We start from the raw sequence: 23,597 nt of genomic DNA on the forward strand, positions 1-23,597 counted from the left end.
TACAAAAATGTGAGGGGGTGTACCCACTCACAGTCGTTGTTGGTAGCGAGGTAGACCCTGAAGGAGTACGAGTCCTGCCGGCCCACTTCCTTATAGACCTGGACAACACCGTGGTGCTCGGCTGGCTTAGACGTCCGTACGACCGGGCCCACCGGAGACAGAGACGACACATTCCACTTTATATGACTGCGCGAGTGATCGACTGAAGGCTCGATGAGGCCCTTGTGGTTCTTCACGTGCAGGACGCTGAATTTCACCTCGTTGTCCCGATCTGATGTGCATAGAACAAGAACGTTAAAAGCTTACACAGACAGAACAACTGCATGCAAATTTGAATGAATTTTGAATTCTCAAATCTTTGTCAGAAGGTGTTGATTTGATAAAACTGTAATATAGCTGTGCTCGTTCTATGTATTATATTATATTAATATTATATTAACACTATTGTTTCTATAATAAGGGACACGTATGATGTGATCTAAGCCTAATAATACAGGGATTCAAAATGGTACTGTTATCTGACCAGCAAACATGTAATAGCTGATATGGTATGATGAAGTTTTCGGTGAGATTGTTTTAAAAACATTTATAGAGAAAGCTGTATTTTTTTTGGTGAGGGAAAGACTATAGCTACTGTAACATAAGCAATAACAGGAACTAACCTGTTTCGTTGATGTTCCACAACATTACATATAATTAAAAATGGATAAAATGTATGACGCCATTCTTTAAGGAATAAATACACTTAATAAATACCACAGCGCGGTTGAATGCTTGAATCAGAAGGATTTTCGTATAACAGCACAGTTCTGGCTATGACATGAACGATAGGTTAATATTAATGCGCTCCTCGTTCTAATATCTTATTGTTTCTATAGTAACAGCTCATACATAGGGACTTGTATACCTAATAAATGTGTTTTTAAAAACGCGCTGTTTGACGAAGTACATTATTTTCATGTACATGGTCTGGTATGAAAGAAATAAAACACTTTGGGACATATTATTGCAAAATAATAATAACTTCAGGGTTGCATCACCTGCATCACACCACCCTGTGATTATTTTCCTATAATCGCACACCTCATAGTGTTTTATTCCTCAAATAATATTGATCTATTAATCTAAACTTTTAACGTTCTTGTTCTATGCACATCAAATCAGGACAACGAGGTGAAATTCAGCGTCCTGCACGTGAAGAACCACAAGGGCCTCATCGAGCCTTCAGTCGATCACTCGCGCAGTCATATAAAGTGGAATGTGTCGTCTCTGTCTCCGGTGGGCCCGGTCGTACGGACGTCTAAGCCAGCCGAGCACCACGGTGTTGTCCAGGTCTATAAGGAAGTGGGCCAGCAGGACTCGTACTCCTTCAGGGTCTACCTCGCTACCAACAACGACTCTGACATCGCTGTGAGAACCTTTTTTTTTTTTTTTGTTCAACACTAATAACTGTGCAGAATTCAGTACCTGATGTTCAAAATCAATTGTTTACATTTCAAAAAAAACTTTTGTGCAAAGAAGGTACTGGGAGCATCATACTGGTAACACTTGCTGTATTCATAATGCATTATAAATGCATTTACAGTACAACATGTTGTATAGCCTTATAGTGTACCTTACAGTGCTTAACACAAGTGTACACTGTGATTACTCAGAGTTTTATAGTTTCATGCATAACACTTTATAAAGCATCAGAATATAATGTTCTTATAATAATTATAATAATATTTTTATGGGCTATTACACAGGCTCTGCATTATGACGAAGTACAGATATTATCTCAGAGTCTGCGTTATGCTGCATTATATCGTTTTATGAACAGGTATTATAATGTTAAATTCTTGATTCTGATTGGTCAGAAGGATGAATTTCCTATAAAAGCAGGTCTGAGAGTAGCGTCGGCTGCACGTTATTCTTTCTTACTTAACGTACGCGGATACTTTTATGGCGGACTCGCCACAGAAATGGACTAAAACGTGTAACTGTCGTTATAGTGACGTTTTCTGTAAAGAGACGTTTATTTATAATTTATTGAAGGAGTCTCCAGTGTCAGCACTTTGCAGGAAAAGCTGTAACTTGTAAGCTGGAATATAGCTGATGTATACCAGGATCTAACATGTTTTTAGACATTGCACAACATTAACTATAAACAGATAAAAAGTATGTTCTTTAATAAATAAATAAAAATGTAAAAAAAAAAAACAAATTGAAATAAAACACTTCGGGACATCACACCACCCCATAGTTGATTATCTTCCTGTAACAGCATGCCACGTCCCATTTTACTCTTTACTTGTGTGACCTGATATGCTTTATAAAATGTTATTCTTATGAATTTATGCATTTATACAGGCTTAGTCCAAGCATGATAATGTATTATGCATACTATATAATGTTATACATTTATTTACAGTATCTCACAAAAGTGAGTACACCCCTCACATTTTTGTAAATATTTGATTATATCTTTTCATGTGACAGGCCGGGGCCGGCGCACAGGAAACAAAGATCGCTAGTGCCGCAGTGGCGCTGAAGAGACAGTGCTGCTTCAGCACCACCAGTGTGTTGGACGGCCAGAGAGCACGTGGCGGCGGGGCGGGGCCGCTGACACACCCACGGCTCATGAATGGTGCACCGGGCGGAAATAATTCCACCATCCAGCTGGTGAGGGGAGGATATGAAAGAGCGACATTTTACGCACAAGAGGAGGATCTCCGAGCATACTAAGTCGACGCGAGTGAAGGCTTCGCTTCTTGGTTGTAACCGAAGACAGCCGAGACCTTCGCTGCCCGATCGCACTTCAACACACACACACACACACACACACACACACACACGCGCGCACCCGCACTCCCCTCACCATCCGTCTTGAATAAAGATCCCTCCACAAGCAACCCTAAAACAGCCTCCTATGTGTCTGTGCGCCGCCCACTGCCTGCTAAATTCCCTACAGACAACACTGAAGAAATGACACTTTGCTATACTGATACTTATGTACATGTGCTTTTTTTTTGTTTGTTTTTTTATTTTTAATACATTTGCAAAGATTTCAAACAAACTTCTTTCATGTTGTCATTATGAGGTATTGTTTGTAGAATTTTGAGGAAAATAATGAATTTAATCCATTTTGGAATAAGGCTGTAACATAAAATGTGGAAAAAGTGAAGTTCCATGAATACTTTCCAGATGCATTGTAGACGTGTATTAAATATTATAAACCATAATCTCATGTTTCATATTGGGAAGCTTGTTGCCCCTAGATTTTACATTTGCCCCTTGATTATCAGATAGTATTTTTTGACTTGTTGATTTTTGACCCTCTATCTATAGTGTAGTCTCTATAGCTAAATGCTGGAATGTAACCAGAGGCTCAAAAAACACGAGTCTCAAAAGTGTAGCTACAACACTGATCAAACACTTTAAAGGATCTCACGTAGAAGAGAGAAATCCCTATTGTTAAAAACACTTTGCACAGCCGGATCCATTAAGCACATTTATAGAAAATCAAATGTCATAGAAATGCATTACATTCACAGGTAGTAGACTTACACATGAAATTACACATAAAAAGGGGTTTCATTTGTAGTTTTTTTTAAACAAGTGGGCACAGCAAGTAATACTTTCCCAAAATGGATGGCCAAAATAGTCAATTACACACAAGCACAGTATATTCATAAGTGCATTTTAGAACATCTCTGTACTAATAAGTGGGAGACCCACTAATTTTTTATTTTTTTTACACTCATTTTGATTAAGTCACTGTATATTACCTTTCATTGTCAAAAGATGAAATATGTGTGTGTGTGTGTGTGTGTGTGTGTGTTGCATGAAAACTACTAAATGTCTACATGTGTATGCTGTAAGATGCTTCATCAAATACCATAACATTTCCTGATATTTGGTTACACTAGGCATCAAAGAATCAACTTTACAGGTAACAGGTAACATTTTGTTTTCTTTCTGAAACATTTCTGTAAAAACAGAAAGAATGAAGAGGTAAAATGACCAACAAATCAGGATGGCTATCTTTAGTTTAGTTTTCATTACAGAAAAAAAGATGCAAGGAAACACAGAAGAACAAAATGAATTCAAAAATGAAAATCATCAGGGAGATGTTTCCTGCCAGAGTTTTATTTCAGTTTGTAAAGTTTTTACTACTTCTTCATGCTGGAGCCTTGAATGTTGAGCTCAGAAATGTGTGTTTTCTTCTCACCTTCTGATGGTTTAGTTTTTTTTCCTCTGGAGAAAGAAACAAAATATTAATTTCATCATCTTCAGTGCCCACAAAATATGAAGCTCCCCATGTCAGATTAACATTATTTTAATAATTGAAAATGTTATACTACAATACATGGAAAATTGAATAATAACTCCTCATTATTATGTTATATTTTATACTCCTTATTATTATATTTTTTTAAAGCCCAGTCAGTTTTTAAATAATTTTATACCACATAGTTCTTATTGGTCAGAAGGTGATTAATAATAATAATTATTATTATTAAAGTAGTTTATATTAAGATGCTTGTTGAAACCCAAATGGACTTGTATGGCAAATGTGTCACATAAACTTGTAAATTTTGACAATAAACCTGATTTGCAATGGGGGTTGAATCATTTTGATTACAACTGTACAGTAGGAAAATAATCCACTTCAGGGTGGTGACAGGGTGGCATCACACCGCCCCATCACTGATTATTTTCCTACAATAGCACAAGTTTTTTTATTCCTTGTTCCTTTTTTTGTTACAAACTATACCTTCTATCGCATGCACTTAATTTGTTAAAATGTGATAGTGTGTTAAAAGCCTACAGTACCCTTCAATAATATTGGCACCCTTGGTAAATATGAGCAAAGGCGGCTGTGAAAAATTGTCTTTATTGTTTAACCTTTTGATCTTGAAAATTTCACAAAAATAATCTGCTCTCATGGAAATCAAACAACTGCAAACAAAACACAGGTTTACCAAAAAAATCTTTCTTAAATATAGGTCAATGGTTAAACAATAAAGACCATTTTTCACAGCCTTCTTTGCTCATATTTATCAAGGGTGCCAATATTAATGGAGAGTGTATGCGAACCTGTGTGCGTGTTCAGGGCCGGTGATGGCTGCTTGGTGAGCTGCTCTGACTCTCGGGCCCTCCAGACGGGACAGCTGTGCCGCAGGCTGAAATTTAGATACCTTCTGCTGCCACTCCTCATCGAAGGCCTGGGCTTCAGCTACACGGTCAAAAAGATAAAGGTCAAAGATCAGGGGTGATATTGGGATATGTTTGACTGGGTTTTGCGTATAGATAATATTGTGTAAGTTAATAGCTTGGCCTTCTCCCTCTTACTGCAGAATGCTTGTAATTGTAACTCATGTATTTTCTAGAGATGAAATTTCAGTGTTTTCACTTCACTGGCTATTTGAAGTAGAAAAGTAATTTAATGCAAATGGAGGACACACTTACTCTCATCCATGTTTTGAAAGTCCTGGTTAAACTCTCTTTCTCCTGACTTTTTGTTGTGTTTCTTCTCAATGACGTGTCCCCTGTCATTGATGTGGTGACCAATGGACATCTTTTCTACCCCACTCTCAGTGTCTCTCAGAGTCCGTCTCGTTTCCTTAATCTACACACACACACACACACACACACACATTATTTAAACATGCTTACAAGTTACTTTACAGATATAATTACCTCTATACAGCTATAAAAATAGTGTTTTACAATTTTGGCCTCTATTTATTAGTACTTACCCCTCCGGGGACACAGCGTGTCTGGCTGGAGGCCTGGAACACTTTGGGTGGCTCGTCTCCTACTTTAGAGTAAGTCATGACCGAGGAGGAGCTGAACGCGTGCGTGTTGGAGTCTGACGGCACATTCTCCTGAAACAAAAGTTCAGAGAAAAGCTCATGACAACACAAATAAGACAGACAGATGGAGTTTCACAGTGATGGCACTTACATAGTTTCTGTGCATGTCCTCCATTCTGTTCCTCATGCCTGCCATCATGTTGTCCATCATAGCAAAAGGATTCCTGAAGAAATCCATGTCCTGCAGAGAGACACAAATCAACTCTCATGTCAATTTGCCTGTAGAAAACCTCACATTGTAGATATCGGAACCACAGCCATTAAGCAGAAATTCATTTTAAGATATACATGTACAATATATAAAAATTCATACAAGCACAACAACTTTAGAATACCAAACAAAAGTCTTACTTCCATCAATGCCCCATTTTCCCATTGTTCTTTTTTTTTTTTTGGTCATGCCCTTCCATGCTGCAAATTTTAACTTCCATAACTCTTGAGCTTTATCTTCCAAGAGCTTTGTCAAGAGCAGCTTTTCGAACCCACTACAGTATAAGAGCACTGCTTATGTCTATCCTTAGGCCATGCTTAGCCTGAACATTCCCTCCAACAGCCTACTGTAGTGTTCAAAGAGCAGGGGCTTTCAGAGTATGCACTCCTGTGGCTAAGAGCCCTTGTGGTGTTAATAAGTGCTTTAAAGAACAAATATAACTTAAGGGAGAGAACGCACCTAATCATACTGTTAATGATGCCGCACCAAAACAGTGATTTAGCACTTCTGTACATTTCAAAACCACAGCTGCTCTACAAAGACGTTGGAAATGTTCTCAGGATCGGAGTTCGTTTATTGGATCTTAGTCCTAACAGGGTGTCTTGTACACTTAAAAATAACAGATTAATATGTTTGTTGCTTTGACACAAAAAGCATCTATAAAATATTTTTTATAGCTTATTTATGTGAAACTGCAAACCTATGGCATGATCATGCACTGCTTCAGGGCTCCTAATGAGCTGAAAACACAGAGTCTACATCACAGGGCTCTTAATGAGCTCAAAACACACCAGCAATGCTGCCAAGCACACCAAAACACAAACAAGGGTGTCAGTATTTATATCTTATTGAACAGAGACAATGGTGAGTGAGAACATTGGAAGTAGCAGGGGAACTGAGTATATGAATTACACAGAGGCCAAGCATGGGAATGATATGCTCAAACATTAAATACCCTGCTCCAGCAATGCACAGGTCAAGTTCACAAACGTCACACTAGGTTATTATAAAACAAGAGTAGCACTGAATACATTCCACCAGAGCAACAAGACTGACCCTAAGACTGGCAGACAAACTACAATATGTATGATGTGACTGCCAAATTTTGCCAAATTAATGCTATGAATCTGTAAGCAGTACACTTTTAAAAAATAGTTCTTCTTTAAAGTGCAAGTGAGATTTTCAACTGCAGTTTAAATGGAAGAAAAATCAGATTCTGAACATAGAACATCTCTGGGACATAGATTCAGATCCTAAAGCTGCCACAGCCATCTGTGTCTGAGGACTGCAAGACAGCACAACTGGCCTACCTATTTACAGTTCCTGTGAGCATTTGTCTCAGGTACAGAGTTAGAGAAAGGACTGTCTGTTAGCATCGACCAGTATCATTAGCATGAGTAAAATGACAGCTGTGTTATAACAAAATTACAAAATGGTGATTAGGGTACAAAATATAAAATGAATGTGAAATCGTTTTGTGTTTTCTGTTTATTAAAAATCGCTTGCATCATAAAGCAAGAACCAAGTTATGGACATTTGAAAGAGACCTAGTACAGTGTAGAAATAATAACACCCCTAGTGTGCATGGAAGAGAAGGGAGCAGTGTGTTTGAACAGGTGCCTGTATGTGTATATAAGAAGCATGCTGAGTGCTGAGAGGGCCACAGTCTTTGCAAAATTAGTGGCTGTCATTGAGGATTATTCTGGCATTTTGCAGCGAAGAGGATCTGTTTTCCTCCAACTAGTCGTGGCAAAGCTGCATCAGCTCTTCGGGAAAGGTCACCCTGCTGTAAAACTATCAACATGTAAAAGAGAGCTAGGGGCTAATCGTGCCCCATGAGAGATTGGCACTGCCATCTTCTGCTTGCAGGAGTATATTTTTAAAGCGTTCCTAATTTGTGAGCTGTCTACGTGTGCCAATCTGCAGAGTTGAGTTCATGGCCATTTTCTGCCGTGCCATGTCATAGCATCAAGTTTCTTCTCACACCCAGAAGCTTTTTGCTGGACCGAGGACGATGAGTCAGAAGTCCCAAAAATAAAGGGTGCATTCAGTTTAGGAAACGAGAGAAAGAGGGGGTTCTAAGAATTAAAACACCAGCAAGCCTCAGATGTGACCTTACCTCATGTCTTATGATGTGTGATTCATAATGTAGTGTACCACATCAGATCATACACTATTTTCATGCTTGTTGGGTAAGTATGTTATGTAGGAAATCAGTGTGGAAAGGCCATGAAGAGTGCAACATGATACTCCCAATTCTGTCTGAAATAAGTTCTGGAACAGGCTGGACGCCTGAATGTAATAATGTGCTACAGGAAAATTCCCTAAAGCATGTCGGATGATACTTGAGAGCACTGGTGCATTCGGTGTATGAAAGCTGATTACTTGGGATGATGCCAAGGTATGCGTGTGAGGATAGTGAAGCTCTACACACAGCCACAGAAACACATGAATCCATTAATGATACACACACACACACACACACACGAACATGTGCACACGCGCGCACGCACACACACGCGCGCGCGCACAAACTATCAATGCTAACAAAATGTATTATCTCTATGGAGCAGGACCTATAAAACCAGACTGATTCTTTACAGACTCTTGGGCTTTAGACACCAGAAGCTCAAAAATAAAAAAAATAAAGCACGTCACAGGTCACACTACCAGTCAAAAGTTTGGAGACACTTGACTGTAATGTTTCTCATGATTGTCATGAAGGTGTATGATTAAATGTTTGAAATTGGTGTTGACAAAAATATAATTGTGCCAACATATTCATTTCATTCATTAGAAAACTAACATTTTATTTACAAATAAACCTTTTTTTTTTTTTTTTTTTTTTAAAAAACGGACGACTCTGAGCAAAATATTCCGAAAAACAGCGAATAAGTGGTCCAGCTTTTTTCTTGTTCCTCAAGAAAATGCCAGGAATACATTTCTGGAAATTCTAGGCAAAAGGGGGGTTTACTTTGAAGACGCAAAAATATTAAATTATTCGATTTATTTTGAATTTTTTATCACAACATAATTCCCATAGTTCCATTTGTGTTAGTCCAGAGTTTTGATGACTTTATTATTATTCTAAAACGTGGGAATAAAAATAAAGCACACACACACACACACACACACACACACACACACACACACACTCTAATATTTGGCACCTTATGATCTTTTGTTAAAAAATTCACAAAATACTCTCATAAATATCAAACAATTGCAAAACAAAACACAGGTTAATAAAACAAATCTTTGTTAAACATAGTTGTGCAACAATTATTGGCACCCCTATGAATTCATAGGAGAAAAATATAGTTGAAGAATATTCCCATTGAAATTATAATTTTTTTTTAATTACACCTGGGTGACTAGGAACAGGAAATTTATACCACTGTGAAATAGGAAGTTCATCCATTACTTCCTGTTTCACAGGGGTATAAATATGAGGTAACACATAGGCCAAATTCCCTTAGTCATTCATAACAACGGGTAAGACCAAGGAATATAGCTGTGATGTGCGGCAAAAGGTTGTTGAGCTTCACAAAATGGGAAGAGGCTATAAGAAAATAGCACAAGCATCAGGGCAATAATTAAGAAGCTCCAGTCAACTGGAAATGTTATGAATCAACCTGGAAGAGGACATGTGTGTATACTGTCGTAACGCACTGTGAAGAGGATGGTTCAAGTGGCCAAAAAACATCCAAGGATCATAGCTGGAGAATTGCAGAAGTTCAGAAAGTCTCCAAAACTACAATCCGAAATCACCTACATCACCACAAGTTGTTTGGAAGGGTTTCAAGAAAAAAGCCTCTACTTTCATCCAAAAACAAACTCAAGCGTCTTCAGTTTGCCAGACACTACTGGAACTTCAAATGGGATCGGGTTCTATGGTCAGATGAAACCAAAATAGAGCTTTTTGGCAATAAACACCAGAGGTGGTTTTGGAGCACACAGAGAGGTAGCCATATGGAAAAAGTACCTCATGCCCACAGTTAAATATGGTGGTGGCTCTTAAATGTTTTGGGGCTGTTTTTCTGCCAGAGGACCTGGACATTTTGTTAGGATACATGGCATCAGATACCGGTCAAAAGCTTCAGTTCACATCAAACAAAAATGTGATCTCGATGTTTTTACCATGCTGCCAGATAGGCTGGGTTGAGTATTTCAGAAACTGCTCATCTCCTGGGAATTTCACATACGGCTCTAGAGTTTACACATAATTGATAACTGCATAAATGAGCAGGTGTACAGGTGTTCCTATTAAAGTGGACAATGAGTGTGTGTGTGTGTTTAGCAGGATATTTTGTCATGTCACAATTATTCAACCCCTATGTAATATTACTAATTTTAAAACCTGCTGCTAGTCTGTAGGGTTAAAACATGATTAACCCATGTGTGTACCCATAACAAAGGTGTGTTGCAACCATGGTGAAGACAAACGAGCTGTCACAAAAGCTGAGAGAGGAGATCATTTCACTGCACTAAAAGGGCAATGGGTACATGAAGATTTCCAAGACATTCTTAGAAACACCATTGGGAGCACTGTATGGAAGTTCAAAACTTATGGCACAGCAGCAAACCTGCCTGGCTGTGGGAGGAAGCCCAAAATTAGCCATCTCATCAGGATAATGAAGAAAAAACCTTGTTTTACTGCAAAAGATTAACAGGGTGACCTGATGAAGGCTGGGACAAATGTGTCAGTGGCAACCATAAGATGATCACTTAACAACAAGGACTTCATGGCAGGACCCCATGACGCACACCACTCTTGACTAAGAAGCACAAGAGGGGTCGACTGGAATATGACAGAAGGAATTTGGAAAGGCCTGCAAAGTTCTAGGACACAGATATACGGAGTGACAAAACAAAATTGGAACTGTTTGGCCATATGGTTCAGTGGTTTGTCTTGCACATGAAAGGTAAGGCTTATGACCAGAAAACTATCCCCACGGTCAAGCAGAGAGGTGGGTCAGTGATGATGTGGGGACGTTTTTCTGCTGGAGGAAATGACAATCTTTACTGTGTGATGGGCTTCATGGATTCACAGAAACACCAAGCCATTTTAATGAGGAATGTTATGCTTACTGTGGTGAACTTGAACCTTGGTGATAATTGGATTCTCCAGCAAGACAATGATCCCAAGCACACTTCCAAGTCAACCAAAGCTTGGTTAAGGAATCAGTCCTGGAGTGACCTTCTCATTCTCCAGATTTAAATCCCATAGAAAATATTGATTTAAAGGAAGCAGTTGCAGCATAGAAGCCATCAAACCTCAATGAGCTGGAAGCCTTTGTACGAGAAGAGAGGGCAAAGATGCTGTGAGAAATGTGTCAGAAGCTTGTTAACACATACCAAAATCGCTTTTTAGAGGTTATCAAGGCAAAAGGATGCTTTACCAAGTACTGAGGTTGGTGTTTGAATAATAGTGGGTGTGGACATTTGTCCAGAGAATGGGATGTTTTTCATCCATCCATCAATATTCCATACCGATTATCCTTCACAGGGTCGCGAGGGAACCTGGAGCCTATCCCAGGGAACTCAGGGCACAAGGCAGGGGAAACAATGGATTTTTATTTTCAACTCAAAATTTTGTGAACTTATCAATAAATATTCTTTATTTGTTTACTGAGATTTCTTGTATATTTTCATTCAATTGTTTACACATCACCATAAAACCCTTTAAGTGCTTGAATAATATTTTCGATTGCAATTGTGTGCGCATGTTTATATGTATCCATGAAAATTTTTTTTATAAATAAAATAAGTACACCCTATGGAAATTGCTGCTTTTTTTTTTTTTTTTGACATATTTGGACAAGCAAACATTTGATCCTCATTGAAACCGTGCCTATTAATAAAAGGTGATACACTATCAAATGACACATAAAATGGACATTTTGTAGCAATTTTCACAATTTAAATTAACAAAAAAAAAAAACAAAACAAAAAAAACCCAGGAAAAAGTAAGTACATCCTACATTTATCACACCTTCAAATCCATTTAGAATCCAATAAGAGTCAGGTGTTCAACATTGGGTACCAGTGATTAGAACCCACTTTGGAAGTCCAAATATGTCAAAAAAGCCAACAATTTCCATGGGGTGTACTTATTTTTTCACAAGACTGTATATACACAAGCCACATGGAGGTAAAGGGAGGAAGGTGGAGGGGTTAGAGAAGTACTATATTTAGCACCCTGAAGCTGCTTATAGCAGGCCATCTGGCCATCATGAGACCTTGGGGTTACGCAGACATACACCACAAGCACGGCAGCATCCACTGACAGTCAATGCATTAAAAAAAAAAAAAAAAAAAATTTGTTTTACTGTAACTGTAAGCATTTGAGTCTAAAAGGCTGGCAATAATAGCGCAGTTGTTAAGGTTCTACACATACATTTGTAAGTTTAAGTGCCAGGATGTAAAGAGAGCCACTGTTGGCTCCTAGAGTAACACCAGTAGCTCCTTTAAAGTAATTCCTAACATCTAAAAATAAAAATAAATAACAAATAAGTAAGGAATAAAACATGACAGGAAATGCTGTTATAGGAAACTAATAACAATGTGGTGGTGTGATGCCTTAACTACCCCAAAGTTGATTATTTTCTTATAACACTTTGTTTTATTCATCATATACTACAGCAATTTGACAATGAATAAAATATTTTTGATAAAGAATGACAATACTTTTTATCCATTTATATTTACCTTATAGCAACTATAAACAGTCATTCCCTCACCCTTCTATTTTATCTCTTTCTTGAAATTAATAAGACAAAAAAATACCACTTGTTACGAGAAACCACAAACTCCTGTCAAGAGCGTCTTCCTTTGAGCGTTACAAAGCACTGACATTGGAGACTCCTTCCATAAATGTTAATAAGCCTCCTCTTTATAGAAAGCTTCAGTGTATCGACAAATATACACATTGTTTAACCCATTTATATGAAGCATCTACCATACAAGACACTCTAAACTGTTACTATAGAAATGATAACTTACTAGAATGAGTACATTAATATAAACCTTGCAGCTGGAATATTGTCATTATACAAAATTAATCCATACCTTCTGTCCAACCAGAATCAAGCATTCATCAGGGCTGTGACTTATTAATAAAGAAAGAAAGGAAGAAAAATAAAAACAGTGTATTTGTGAGTGTGTGTTCACACTGGTTTCTTCTTTTACAGTGGGGCAGACAAACAAACAAAAATAATAATAATAATAATTCCTTAGGCTACCTAAGGAATTAAAGAGTTTTAATAGTTCATTGGTCTATTAAAGAGTTTAGTGCAGCTTTTGTAGAGAATCTTTATTTATGAACGTGAGTCAAGTTAATCATATCGACGTACCGCAAAGGATGCAAAAAAAACCCAAAAACAACAACAAAAAAAAACAACTAGTGGCTGCCTATTTGCCTTGATCATCATTTAAAACATCAACTGTAATTTTTCCAGAGACGGCATCACTCTGAAGTTTATGGACAACCGCATTTTTAATGGTCAGACCAATATTTAAAATATCCACACAAGCATTCTAAAATGAATGGGCTGTATAATCACCATTGTCTGGTCAATAAGAAAATTAACCAAATACTTCATCTGCCAACCTGTGTTTAAAATTTTTTTTAAAAAAGCCTAGCTTACACATCAACAGTCCTGTGTGTTGAGTTCCCAGTAGAGTTTTTAGTCCGGTTGAGTGGAAAAGCAATGTGTCAGTGGAACAATGTTATCCAGCCAGCTAAAAATACCCTCCAGGCTAAACATAGCTCTGCACCAAGACCCCCTGCTACACTCCTCTCTCTACAGTGTTCAATAAGCCTCATAACTACTTTGCCAATAAAGACGCTCAGGTTACACCATGGCACATTTCCATCGTGACCCTGTTCAACTCCCTGTGCTGGTATTGTTATTTTAACTGCTGCTATGTCCAGATGGCACACTGCTACCCGGACACGTGTTTGGGTCCTTTCACTCATCAGCCGGGACAGAGTGTATGAGCAAGATCTGACAAACTGGACTGCGGTGTTGGATTTGGAATATTCACAATGGGCGTTGTGAACATCTGGAGTGAAAGCACATTGCTCACAGGGCAAGCAAAGTGAACAAATGCTACAGGGTCCAACATGTTTTCAAATGATCCACAAAAATACACACACCAAATGTCATGCAGTGTAATGGCTCAGATAACAAGATGACATCCACTCCGTTACACATCTGAATCAGGGTCATGATAGCATACCAATGTGACTGGAAAGCACGGACAACTGAAATAGTGCTAACATTAACATTTGCTATATCACGCAGATGATGATATCTGATAATGACGCTATAACGCCATTTTCAAGTGTGATGTGTCCCTTAAAATATGGTAACTAATATTTTAAAAGCAGGTGTTTTCAAGGGAAAAATGAGAAAATATTGTATTTCATTATACTCATGTCTGAGGAATTGTGTTAACGATCTGCTCTGCTAGTTTTAACTGATTTTTTATGACTGTTTGTAACAGGGATGTATACATGGGGCTTGACGCTTGCTCTCAGTACTCACTCTGTGCTCGTTGCGGGAGGCTACACTTGTGCGTGCCTGACCTTCTCCCCTGCGTCCTCTGTCCTGTCCGTCTGTGATGCTGGGCATGAAGCCATGGTTGAAGGGATCCGAAAAACCTCTCACCATTTGGTGCATGCGTTCACTGTGTGCGCGGAAAGGATCACTAACACACAGAGTAGAAAACAGCAAACAAACCTGAGTGTGTGATATCCTAAAGCACTAAGGGTATAACAACAACAACAACAACAAAATGCACATCACTCGTATGCAGGCATTAAGAATAGAAGACAGATATAAGATATACAGGTCAGAGGAAGGCCTACCTTGCTGAGCTAGATGTAATACAAACAGAGAGAAAGGAAAGAAAAAAAAAACAAGTTTTGAGAATGAGAGAGTACATCGCGATACATACTGGGTTGTTTGAGAACACTCACTGGATGTACTTGAAGTTGAAAGTCTCAAATGAAGTAAACTAAAAAAATAAATAGTAAAGCGCACTGCTGATGTCTGAGCTCCTGCACATTTTGTCTAACATTTTGGCTGCTAAATCCTACAACTACTGTTTGGTTGCATTCATAAACATAAAAAAAGCAATAAAACCACGAGCCTACATGACATCCCTGTTCTGGAGTTTCTGTCATGTCTGGACGTTTCCAAAATATGCCGTGCGACAACAGATGCAATTCGAATTATGAACTAATACTATTTAGTTACAATGTGAGAGCCAATATTATGTTATGCTGAACGTATTCATTGTGTGCAGCATTAATAAGCTGTCACAACGAAATGTCTAAACTGTGTGATAATCTAGCTGTATTAAACTAGAACATTTCTGTGGCAATTTTACGTTAATGCTATTGACAGGTTTGGCAAGGATTAATCTAATCCTTGCCAAACCTTTCAATAGCCTTAACGTAAAATTGCCACAGAAACGTTCTAGTTTTATACAGCTAGATTTGCAGCTTACACTCTAAAAATTCACGTTATTAGTTTTAACATCTTAACATTATGTTTGTTAACATCCTTATTGCATAAAAAGTTTAGAAACTTAATAGAACAAAATATAACATCAGAAAATAGCAAATCTTTACTGAAATGAACTTTCCTTTCTTTAATCTTGGAATACGGTAGTACAAAAAAAAAAAGAAAGTGAGAGATGAGAGAGATGAGGGAGGAAAGAGAAAATGAGAAGAGATAAGAGGAGGAACAGATAACAGAGGATGGAGAAATAATTGATCTACTGATCAGAAGACAGACAGATTAAATCCGGGACCTGCCAAACTGACAATGTTGGGTCCTCGGGTAAGCACTCGAACCCTCAAACGCTCAGCTCATGTGTAAGACGCTTTAAATCAAATCATCCAAAAAAATAGATGTGATTTGTTTTTATTACTAATATCAGATCTGGATACAGAATAGCACAGTGTTAGGAGAACCTCACCTTCACAGGGGAAAACTGGGGACATTGTTGTGTGGCTAGGGTTGGACACCTATTCCTAAAATATGTTTTCATATCATGAAAAATACTGATATAATAATAATATTAATCTCAGCCCTTGCCCTTGTCAAAGTTACCTACTGTTAAATTTAGCTCAGAGATCATTAGATCTTTAAATATATAAAAGTTCTAGGTTAGCATAAATTTCTCTCTGACGCATAAATGTGACTGTCATTTTCCCAGAGGAGGTGATGAGGTATAGATTAGCAGATATACACACACACATATCTCAGGGATGTCATGAGAACCGATACTTCGGTACAAACATTCTTAAAACGTGACGGTACTTGTTTTTCTGCACTAACATTGGTACCGTAGGTAACGAAAGTACCAAGGTCGCAATTCTTCCGGACCCGATGGGGGCAGCAAATACGCGCAAGTGTTTTGGTCGCTCCAAAAGTGGTGAAGAAGAAGAACGCCTGCAAGCACAGGGGAAAAACTACAGAAGATTAGCTTAGCTTAACAAGTTTAGCTCCTCCCCGATTCGTTGAGAGGAAAAGAGAGGAAAGCTAGTATCGGTCTCCGGTGTGCAGCCGATGCTATCGTTCATTTCAAACAAAGCGAGGAAACACCTGGAATTTGGCGAAGCACCTGAAAGACGGTCCTATATTATATTTGTTTGAGGCAGCTGGCACTGTAGCCATGTAATGTTTGTGATAGCCAGTTATTTGTTAACGATGCTAACACATTGCGATGTTATAAACTACCTCCGAATGGGCCACCATGCATCTCCATTCAGCCCATGTCCTGTCAGCTAAATGTAGCCTAATGTCACTAATAATTATTCACAGGTTCATGCTTTCAATAAATCTTTTTGGCCTGCCACCATATCAGTGAATTAACTAATGCTTGCATTCAGAGTATAAGGTGTGTGTGTGTGTGTGTGTGTGTGTGTGTGTGTATGTTTAGGAGTGCACCTCCACTCATTGTCAGACAGTGTTTGATAACTAAAATACCCTCTCCCCCTCTCTCTTTGCCAGTATCAGCCAGAGGAGGATGTCCTCCAGGAGAGTTTTTTTTATTTTATTCCATACCGTGGTATCGAGCACTTTTGGTAATATCGGTACCGACTGCTAGATTTTTGGTATCGTGACATCCCTAATATATATATATATATATATATATAGAGAGAGAGAGAGAGAGAGAGAGAGATGTTCATCTCTGAGATGCACATGCTCAGAGACCAATTACTGCTCTGATCACATTTCACTGGACAACTGTACACACTCAACATATGTGGCAACTTGCACTTTGTCACTTAATTTATTATTTATCAATTCAATTAAGTAATCAACTAATAATAATAATAATAATAATAATAATAGTTATTATTATTATATTTCCCCTTTCTTATCTATATTGATGCTTTGGCAATATTGAATGAAGAATCATGCCAATAAAGTACTTTGAAATTGGCAATTTTGAGAGAGAGAGAGAGAGAGAGAGAGAGAGAGAGAGAGAGAGAGAAAGTGTAGAAACAGAGAGACAAAGATAGAGAGACAAAAAGACAGACAGACAGAGAGAGAGAGAAAGGGAGAAAAGAGTGAGAGACAGACAGAGAGACAGAGACAGACAGAGAGAGAAACAGATAGAGAGACAGATAGAGAGAGAGACACACACACACACAGAGACAGAGAGAGATGGAGAGAGAGACAGGGAGAGAGTGAGAGTGACAGAGAGAGACACAGAGAGACACAGAGAGAGAGACAGGGAGAGAGTGAGAGTGACAGAGAGAGTGAGAGAGAGAGAGAGACAGAGAAATGTAGAAACAGAGAGATAGAGAGAGATAGGGAGACAGACAGAGACCTAGAGAAACAGAGACAGACATGTATCTGTTTATTTGTTGTTGTGAGTGTGCATAAACATTGATACATAAGTATTGTGCATACACAGCTACTGCTGAGAATCTGTACCAATGCTTAACACACTACTGAATTAAACTGTTTCAGAGAGAGAGAGGGAGAGAGAGAGAGAGAGAGAGAGAGAGAGAGAGAGGGAGAGAGAGAGCGCCCTTCTGAATCCTCAGTACTACAGGCCAGCCTATTCTTGTTACACATGCGTAAAATGTAAGAAATAAAAACAGACGCGTTATCTGTGGATCTGTGGATCAGGTTGATTTTTATAACGTATTAACAAAAGAGGTTTATTAGCTATATTCCCACCATAACGCGCGCGGCTGACCTTCTCGCGCATTTCGCGAACTTTCTCTCCGCCTCGCGCGCTAGCGGCGTCTTTAACGCTCGTCTGCTCCGTGAGTAAAAACACGCTCATGTTCGCCTCTATAACCTAGTAGTAGTAGTAGTAGTAGTAGTGGTGGTAATAATAATAATAATAATAATAATAATAATATTATTGATAATAATAATAATAATAATAATAATAATAATAATATTAACTCTAACTCTCTAACCTGTGACAAGCAACAGGTGCTGGAGCTGAGCTACAAAAACTTGTCCTACAGCTCAAAGTCAGGACACAACGCGCAGCTAACTGCTAATAATTATTAAATACGAATTTAAATACATGTAAACAAACATGTCGGACTCGGACGCAGTTGACAGATAAACGCCGAAGAAAAATGTCAAACTTACGCAAAGAAGGGGTCTTCTTCAAAGTCCCTGAGAAGGTTGTTGAACATCTCCACAGGTTAAAAGAAACAGTTTATCTAAAATGCTATAAATGTTATAAGTATTGTAAGTTTCCTTGTCCGTCTCCGCAGCAGCCGCTGACACAAGATAATGCGCTTATTATCGCCACTCGCTTTCCGTTAAAAAAAAGTTCGGTAGTCCTGTGAACGACCACGTGATCTCAATCCAGGCAGCTAATTGGCTGGTTATTATCGGTTGCTGCCCCCTGCTGCTTTTAGCGACGCTCAGCGTTGTGTACGTGATGCCATGGTAACGGAGGCTGGAGTAGTTTCTAGAAAAGTCTAACGTCTAAAGTATGTTCAACGCTTTAAATTTAAATGACTTCATTAAAGAAATATTTAAAAGGCTCCTTATCATCACAGTCATGACGTTTTATGAACATAATTAATTAGCCTGAACCGAATTACTTAACATATTAAGCAAATTAAGCTAATGAGGTCCATATTCATAAGGCCATGATTTTTATTTTTGTTCCTGAACTTTCCACCTCAGAACCCAGACTGTTCAACATTTTGTATTGTATTTACATCACTTTTATAGTCCTATTGGTTATTATTTATACTTGTTTATTGAAGTTTGTATTAAACTCATTCCATTAAAGTGAACAGCAAATTTGATTAATCTCCACCAGCGATTTAAAATAAAATTTAGGCTACATATTAAAAAACAACAACACAACTTTACATAAGCTGTGCTTTAAGAGCTTGTAATGCTTAGTAAAGTTAAAAAAAAAAAAGAAGAAGAAGAAGAAGCAATGGTTAGTTTTTAAATCCCTTACTTGTACAAATAAGATATGTAGAATATGGTTTAAAAAACATAACAGTGGATTAAGCCATGACCTTAGCAAAACTGTATTAAGGTACTGAGAAAACCTGTTTGGAAAACCGACTTCCGGTCCAAAATAGCCTCCTGTCAGTCATTTTATAGACACTCTACAGGCCACAGTAGATCCTGGGAGCAGAGCTTTGTGAACATGAGTGGGAGTGGTCTCAGGGAGTAAAAAAATATATATCATTCAAATGTCGATCCCACTTAATCTTGAAAAAAAAAAGAAAGGAAAAGACTAATCTTACCTAATGCACCTTTAAAGGATTGCTAACCATGACCTTCTAATAACAACTGCAGACAGAGTACATTTTCCATCACCCAAACCCCTCCAAGTGAACAGTGGAGTAGGTCTTCTAGTCATAAGGTCTACTTAAGGAAGTGTGAAGCATGCAAGTAAGAAAATCCAGCAGGCAGGCGTGATCAAACAACCTGCTGGAGGAAAGACACACCACCTGCTGGAGGAAGGAAGGACACAAACAAAACACACACACACACACACACACACACACACACACACACACACACACACACACACACACCCCTGCATGCCCATGCTAACACACACAACATTGGTGCTGTCTTTTTATCATTTTATCAGTTATGAAAAAATCATCACAGCACATTTCAGCAGCTAGATGACTTATTCAAACATTTTTTTAATTAAATAAGGTCAAGGGCATGTTTTTTTTAAATAGATAAAATATTGTACAACCTATTGTACAACTCATCTACAAATAGAATAAAACCCCAATAAACTAAAAATTACAATGCAATCCTGCAATAAAACACCAATCCAAAACAAGAGAACTAAATGTCTTGGCATAAATATAATTTCTTAGACATTTTGATCCCTTTTTTTTTTTACTTAATGGCACCAGGATGGCTCAGTTTGGAGATCTTTTTGTTAGTTTTATCTTTAAAATCCTATAGTCTGCCTTTCCCCACGATCCAGCCTTGCTTCAGTGGATAATCGCAGAACTGCTGCTGTAATTATAAACGATGTCCTGTATTCATCCCACAATCATTCTCGTCTTCATAATCTGCTCATACTGAACATCCTTAGTACTTCAACACACTCAGTACTGTTCATCGTTACTCTTCTACACCTGCACACTGTAATGATTTATAATTCCACGATCTGCCGTCACCCAGAACTGGATGAAAGGTTTCTTCCTCAAGTCATCTCATGGAGTTTTTTCTTGAGGTCACCTCTGGCTCGATCATTATATATCTAAATCACATGTATAACACTTACAAACTAAAGTAGTTACGAACACTTCACGTGTGATACTTTACATAATACATGTGCATGAAGTCAGTCTGGTTTGGAATAAAACACTACAGGGCGTGCTGTACAAACCACAAGTTGGTTATTTTCATATAACAGCACTGAAGTGTTTTGTTACTCTTAAACCATATTCGTGTGAAAAAATAAGTACACCCCATGGAAATTGTTGGCTTTTTTTGACATATTTGGACAAGCAAACATTGAATCATCTTTGAAACAGTGCCTATTAATAAAGTTGATATACTTGAACAAACCCACAAGGAAAAATAGCTTTTCCAATCATTTAATCAACAGAAATATCAATAGATGTGATATTCCTCTGTGGAAAAAGTAAGTACACCCTTGGTCTCAGAAGCTAGTATTACCCCCTTTAGCGGAAATAACTTCTTATAGGTGTTTTGCATAATTGTCCAGCCGGCTTGCTGGAATTTGTGACCACTCTTCCATGCGATATTCTTTCAGTTGCAAGATGTTTGAGGGTTTTCTTGCATGTTCTGCCCGTTTCAAATCCCCCGACAACATTTCAATGGGATTCAAATCCGGGCTCTGACTAGGCTAGGGGTCTCCAACACATCGATCGCAAACTACCAGTAGCTCGTGGCCTGATTGTAGGTAGCTCACCAAGATGTTCTGGAAACCTTTTCCCATTTCATCCAATCAGAGTGGGCTATACCAGTTCTGATCCCATGAAAATCTCGTCCTTCACAGAGAAGTCAGATGGTTGAGCAGGAGTAAGGTACTTCACCACTTTATTTCCTTGCTGAGTGAAATTAAGGCATTTATGGAAGCAAGGGGGGAGGACACTAACCTGTTGTCTGATGATGGATGGCTGTGACAGAGAAACTGAATCAGCTCAAGCTTCAGTTACAAGGTAAAGACAAAACCATATGTGATATGATCAGTGCTGTGAAAGCATTTAAAACAAAGCTGTCATTTTACCTTCATCAGCTGAAAAACAAAAGATTGCAACACTTCCCCTCAGTGCTAAAGATGTTAGAAAGCCATGCAGATGCAGCTGAAGTTTTGGATGTACTCAAGTATTTTGACCTCTTGTCCAGGCTTGGGCACGAAACTGAGGAAGAGTTCAGTGATTCTGAAAATCTTCAACCCTTCATTGGCAACCCTTTCATGGAGAAAGACACTGATCATATTTCAAAGCAGATGGCTGAACTGTTCAATGTCAATGCTGTAGAACTGGAGATGGAGGTTATTAATCTTCAAAATCATATCCAGCTGAAATGTCAGCAACATTCACAACATTACTGGAGTCTGGGAGACCCAGGAAACGACAAGAACATTCACCAAGCTGCCCTCAAAGCATCTGCTTTATTTGGATCTACATACCTTTGTGAAGTAGCGTGTTCTGATATGAATGTGATCAAATCTAAATTCAGAACAAGACTGACAGATGAACATTTAAATGATTGCATGAGAGGAAACCCAAGTGCATACACACCAGCATATACCTGTCTTGTGGAATCAATGCAGTGTCCATCCACTTACTATCTATCAGAAAGTGTGAATGCACTTCATGTCATACTTGTGGCCCATCATGCACTTTTCTCATTTATCATGAACTCTCATTCATGTGGCATACGTTTTTTCAGAATGTAGGCCAACATTTAAAATGCTACTGCGGTTTATATCCCAGTTTAATTTAGTTTGGACTTGACTTTCATTAATATTTATATGTAAACAATGGTATAGTCGTGTGTAGACAACTATAATAAACAAAGTGTTGTTTTCCGTAAAGAACTGTATTCGCTGATTCTGTCTTCTTCTTTGACTCCTTTAGGTGTATTTCAGTTTGGATTTTTGTTAATTTGAGAGCATTATGTGAAAGATGTAAATATTGTATGACATGAGCAGCTCTCAGCCAATTTTTTTTTTTTTTTTTTTTTTTTTTTTTTTTTAAAGTTCTCAAATGAAAAAAGGTTGGAGACCCCTAGACTAGGCCATTCCATAACCTTCCATTTCTTCTTTTTGGGCCATTCCTTGGTGGATTTGCTAGTGTGTTTAGGATCATTATCCTGTTGAAAGGTCTGCTTTCGGTTCAACTTTCGGACAGACGGCCTCACATTATCGTCAAGCACTCTTTGATATGATGCAGAATTTATAGCTGAATCAATGAATGCAAGCTGTCCAGTCCCTGAGTCAGCGACGCAACCCCAAACCATAACATTTCCACCACCGTGCTTCACAGTTGGTATGAGGTGCTTCTCCTGAAAAGCTGTCTTTGGTCTGTGCCAAACATGTCTGTGTTACTGTGGCCAAACAGCTCTATCTTTGATTCGTCTGTCCAGAGCACATTATTCCAAAAGGCCTCCCATGCAGGTCAAATTTGTGTAATTTCTTTGTGATAGCAGAAGCATGCACAACAATTGCAAGACTTACTAGCAGATCCGGTGTTGAAATTTTGGGGTTCTTGGAGACTTCTTTTTGCATAAGACAGCCTGTTCTTGGGCAAAATTTGCAGGGACGGCCAGTCCTGGACAAATTGGCAGTCGCACGCACACACATTTGCACATTCTTACAGCTAGGGGAACTTAGTCAATAGCCCACTTAGCCCAGCATAGCCAATCCATCTAGTGGTATGTTTTTGGAAGGTGAGAGGAAACCGGAGACTGTAGAAGAAACTCACGTGGACAAGGAGAGAGAAGAACCTGCGACTCTGACGCCCTGCACCAAAATGACACCTTGGCTTACATCAT

The 23,597-nt window shown here is 38.4% G+C and overlaps 1 protein-coding gene and 1 long non-coding RNA gene across 10 annotated transcripts; both read right to left on the reverse strand.

Annotated features, from left to right (window-relative positions):
* Positions 1–4,083: 4,083 nt before the first annotated feature.
* mlf1 (myeloid leukemia factor 1) lies at positions 4,084–20,068 on the reverse strand. Of its 4 annotated transcripts, XM_053651819.1 has the most exons (8): positions 18,714–18,929; positions 16,428–16,541; positions 14,625–14,787; positions 5,953–6,042; positions 5,745–5,873; positions 5,455–5,614; positions 5,083–5,221; positions 4,084–4,239 (listed from the first exon to the last, which is right to left on the reverse strand). In XM_053651819.1, exons 1-8 carry the CDS (start codon positions 18,758–18,760, stop codon positions 4,155–4,157), a joined length of 927 nt encoding a protein of 308 aa, XP_053507794.1. In that variant the 5' UTR covers positions 18,761–18,929; the 3' UTR covers positions 4,084–4,154. The 4 variants fall into 4 exon arrangements, with proteins under 4 accessions (XP_053507794.1, XP_053507797.1, XP_053507796.1 ...); XM_053651822.1 differs by lacking the exons at positions 16,428–16,541; positions 18,714–18,929 and adding an exon at positions 19,844–20,068; XM_053651821.1 differs by lacking the exon at positions 16,428–16,541 and having other exon boundaries at positions 14,625–14,766; positions 18,714–18,925.
* LOC128624289 (uncharacterized) lies at positions 6,422–14,537 on the reverse strand. Of its 6 annotated transcripts, XR_008388750.1 has the most exons (4): positions 12,862–14,537; positions 12,473–12,561; positions 6,773–12,357; positions 6,422–6,681 (listed from the first exon to the last, which is right to left on the reverse strand). It is a non-coding gene; the product is annotated as an uncharacterized LOC128624289 (long non-coding RNA). The 6 variants fall into 6 exon arrangements; XR_008388749.1 differs by having other exon boundaries at positions 6,773–12,561; XR_008388746.1 differs by having other exon boundaries at positions 12,473–14,537.
* Positions 20,069–23,597: the final 3,529 nt, after the last annotated feature.

This window comes from Ictalurus furcatus, chromosome 20 (genome assembly GCF_023375685.1).
Source record: "Ictalurus furcatus strain D&B chromosome 20, Billie_1.0, whole genome shotgun sequence".
NCBI classification, from domain to species: domain Eukaryota; kingdom Metazoa; phylum Chordata; class Actinopteri; order Siluriformes; family Ictaluridae; genus Ictalurus; species Ictalurus furcatus.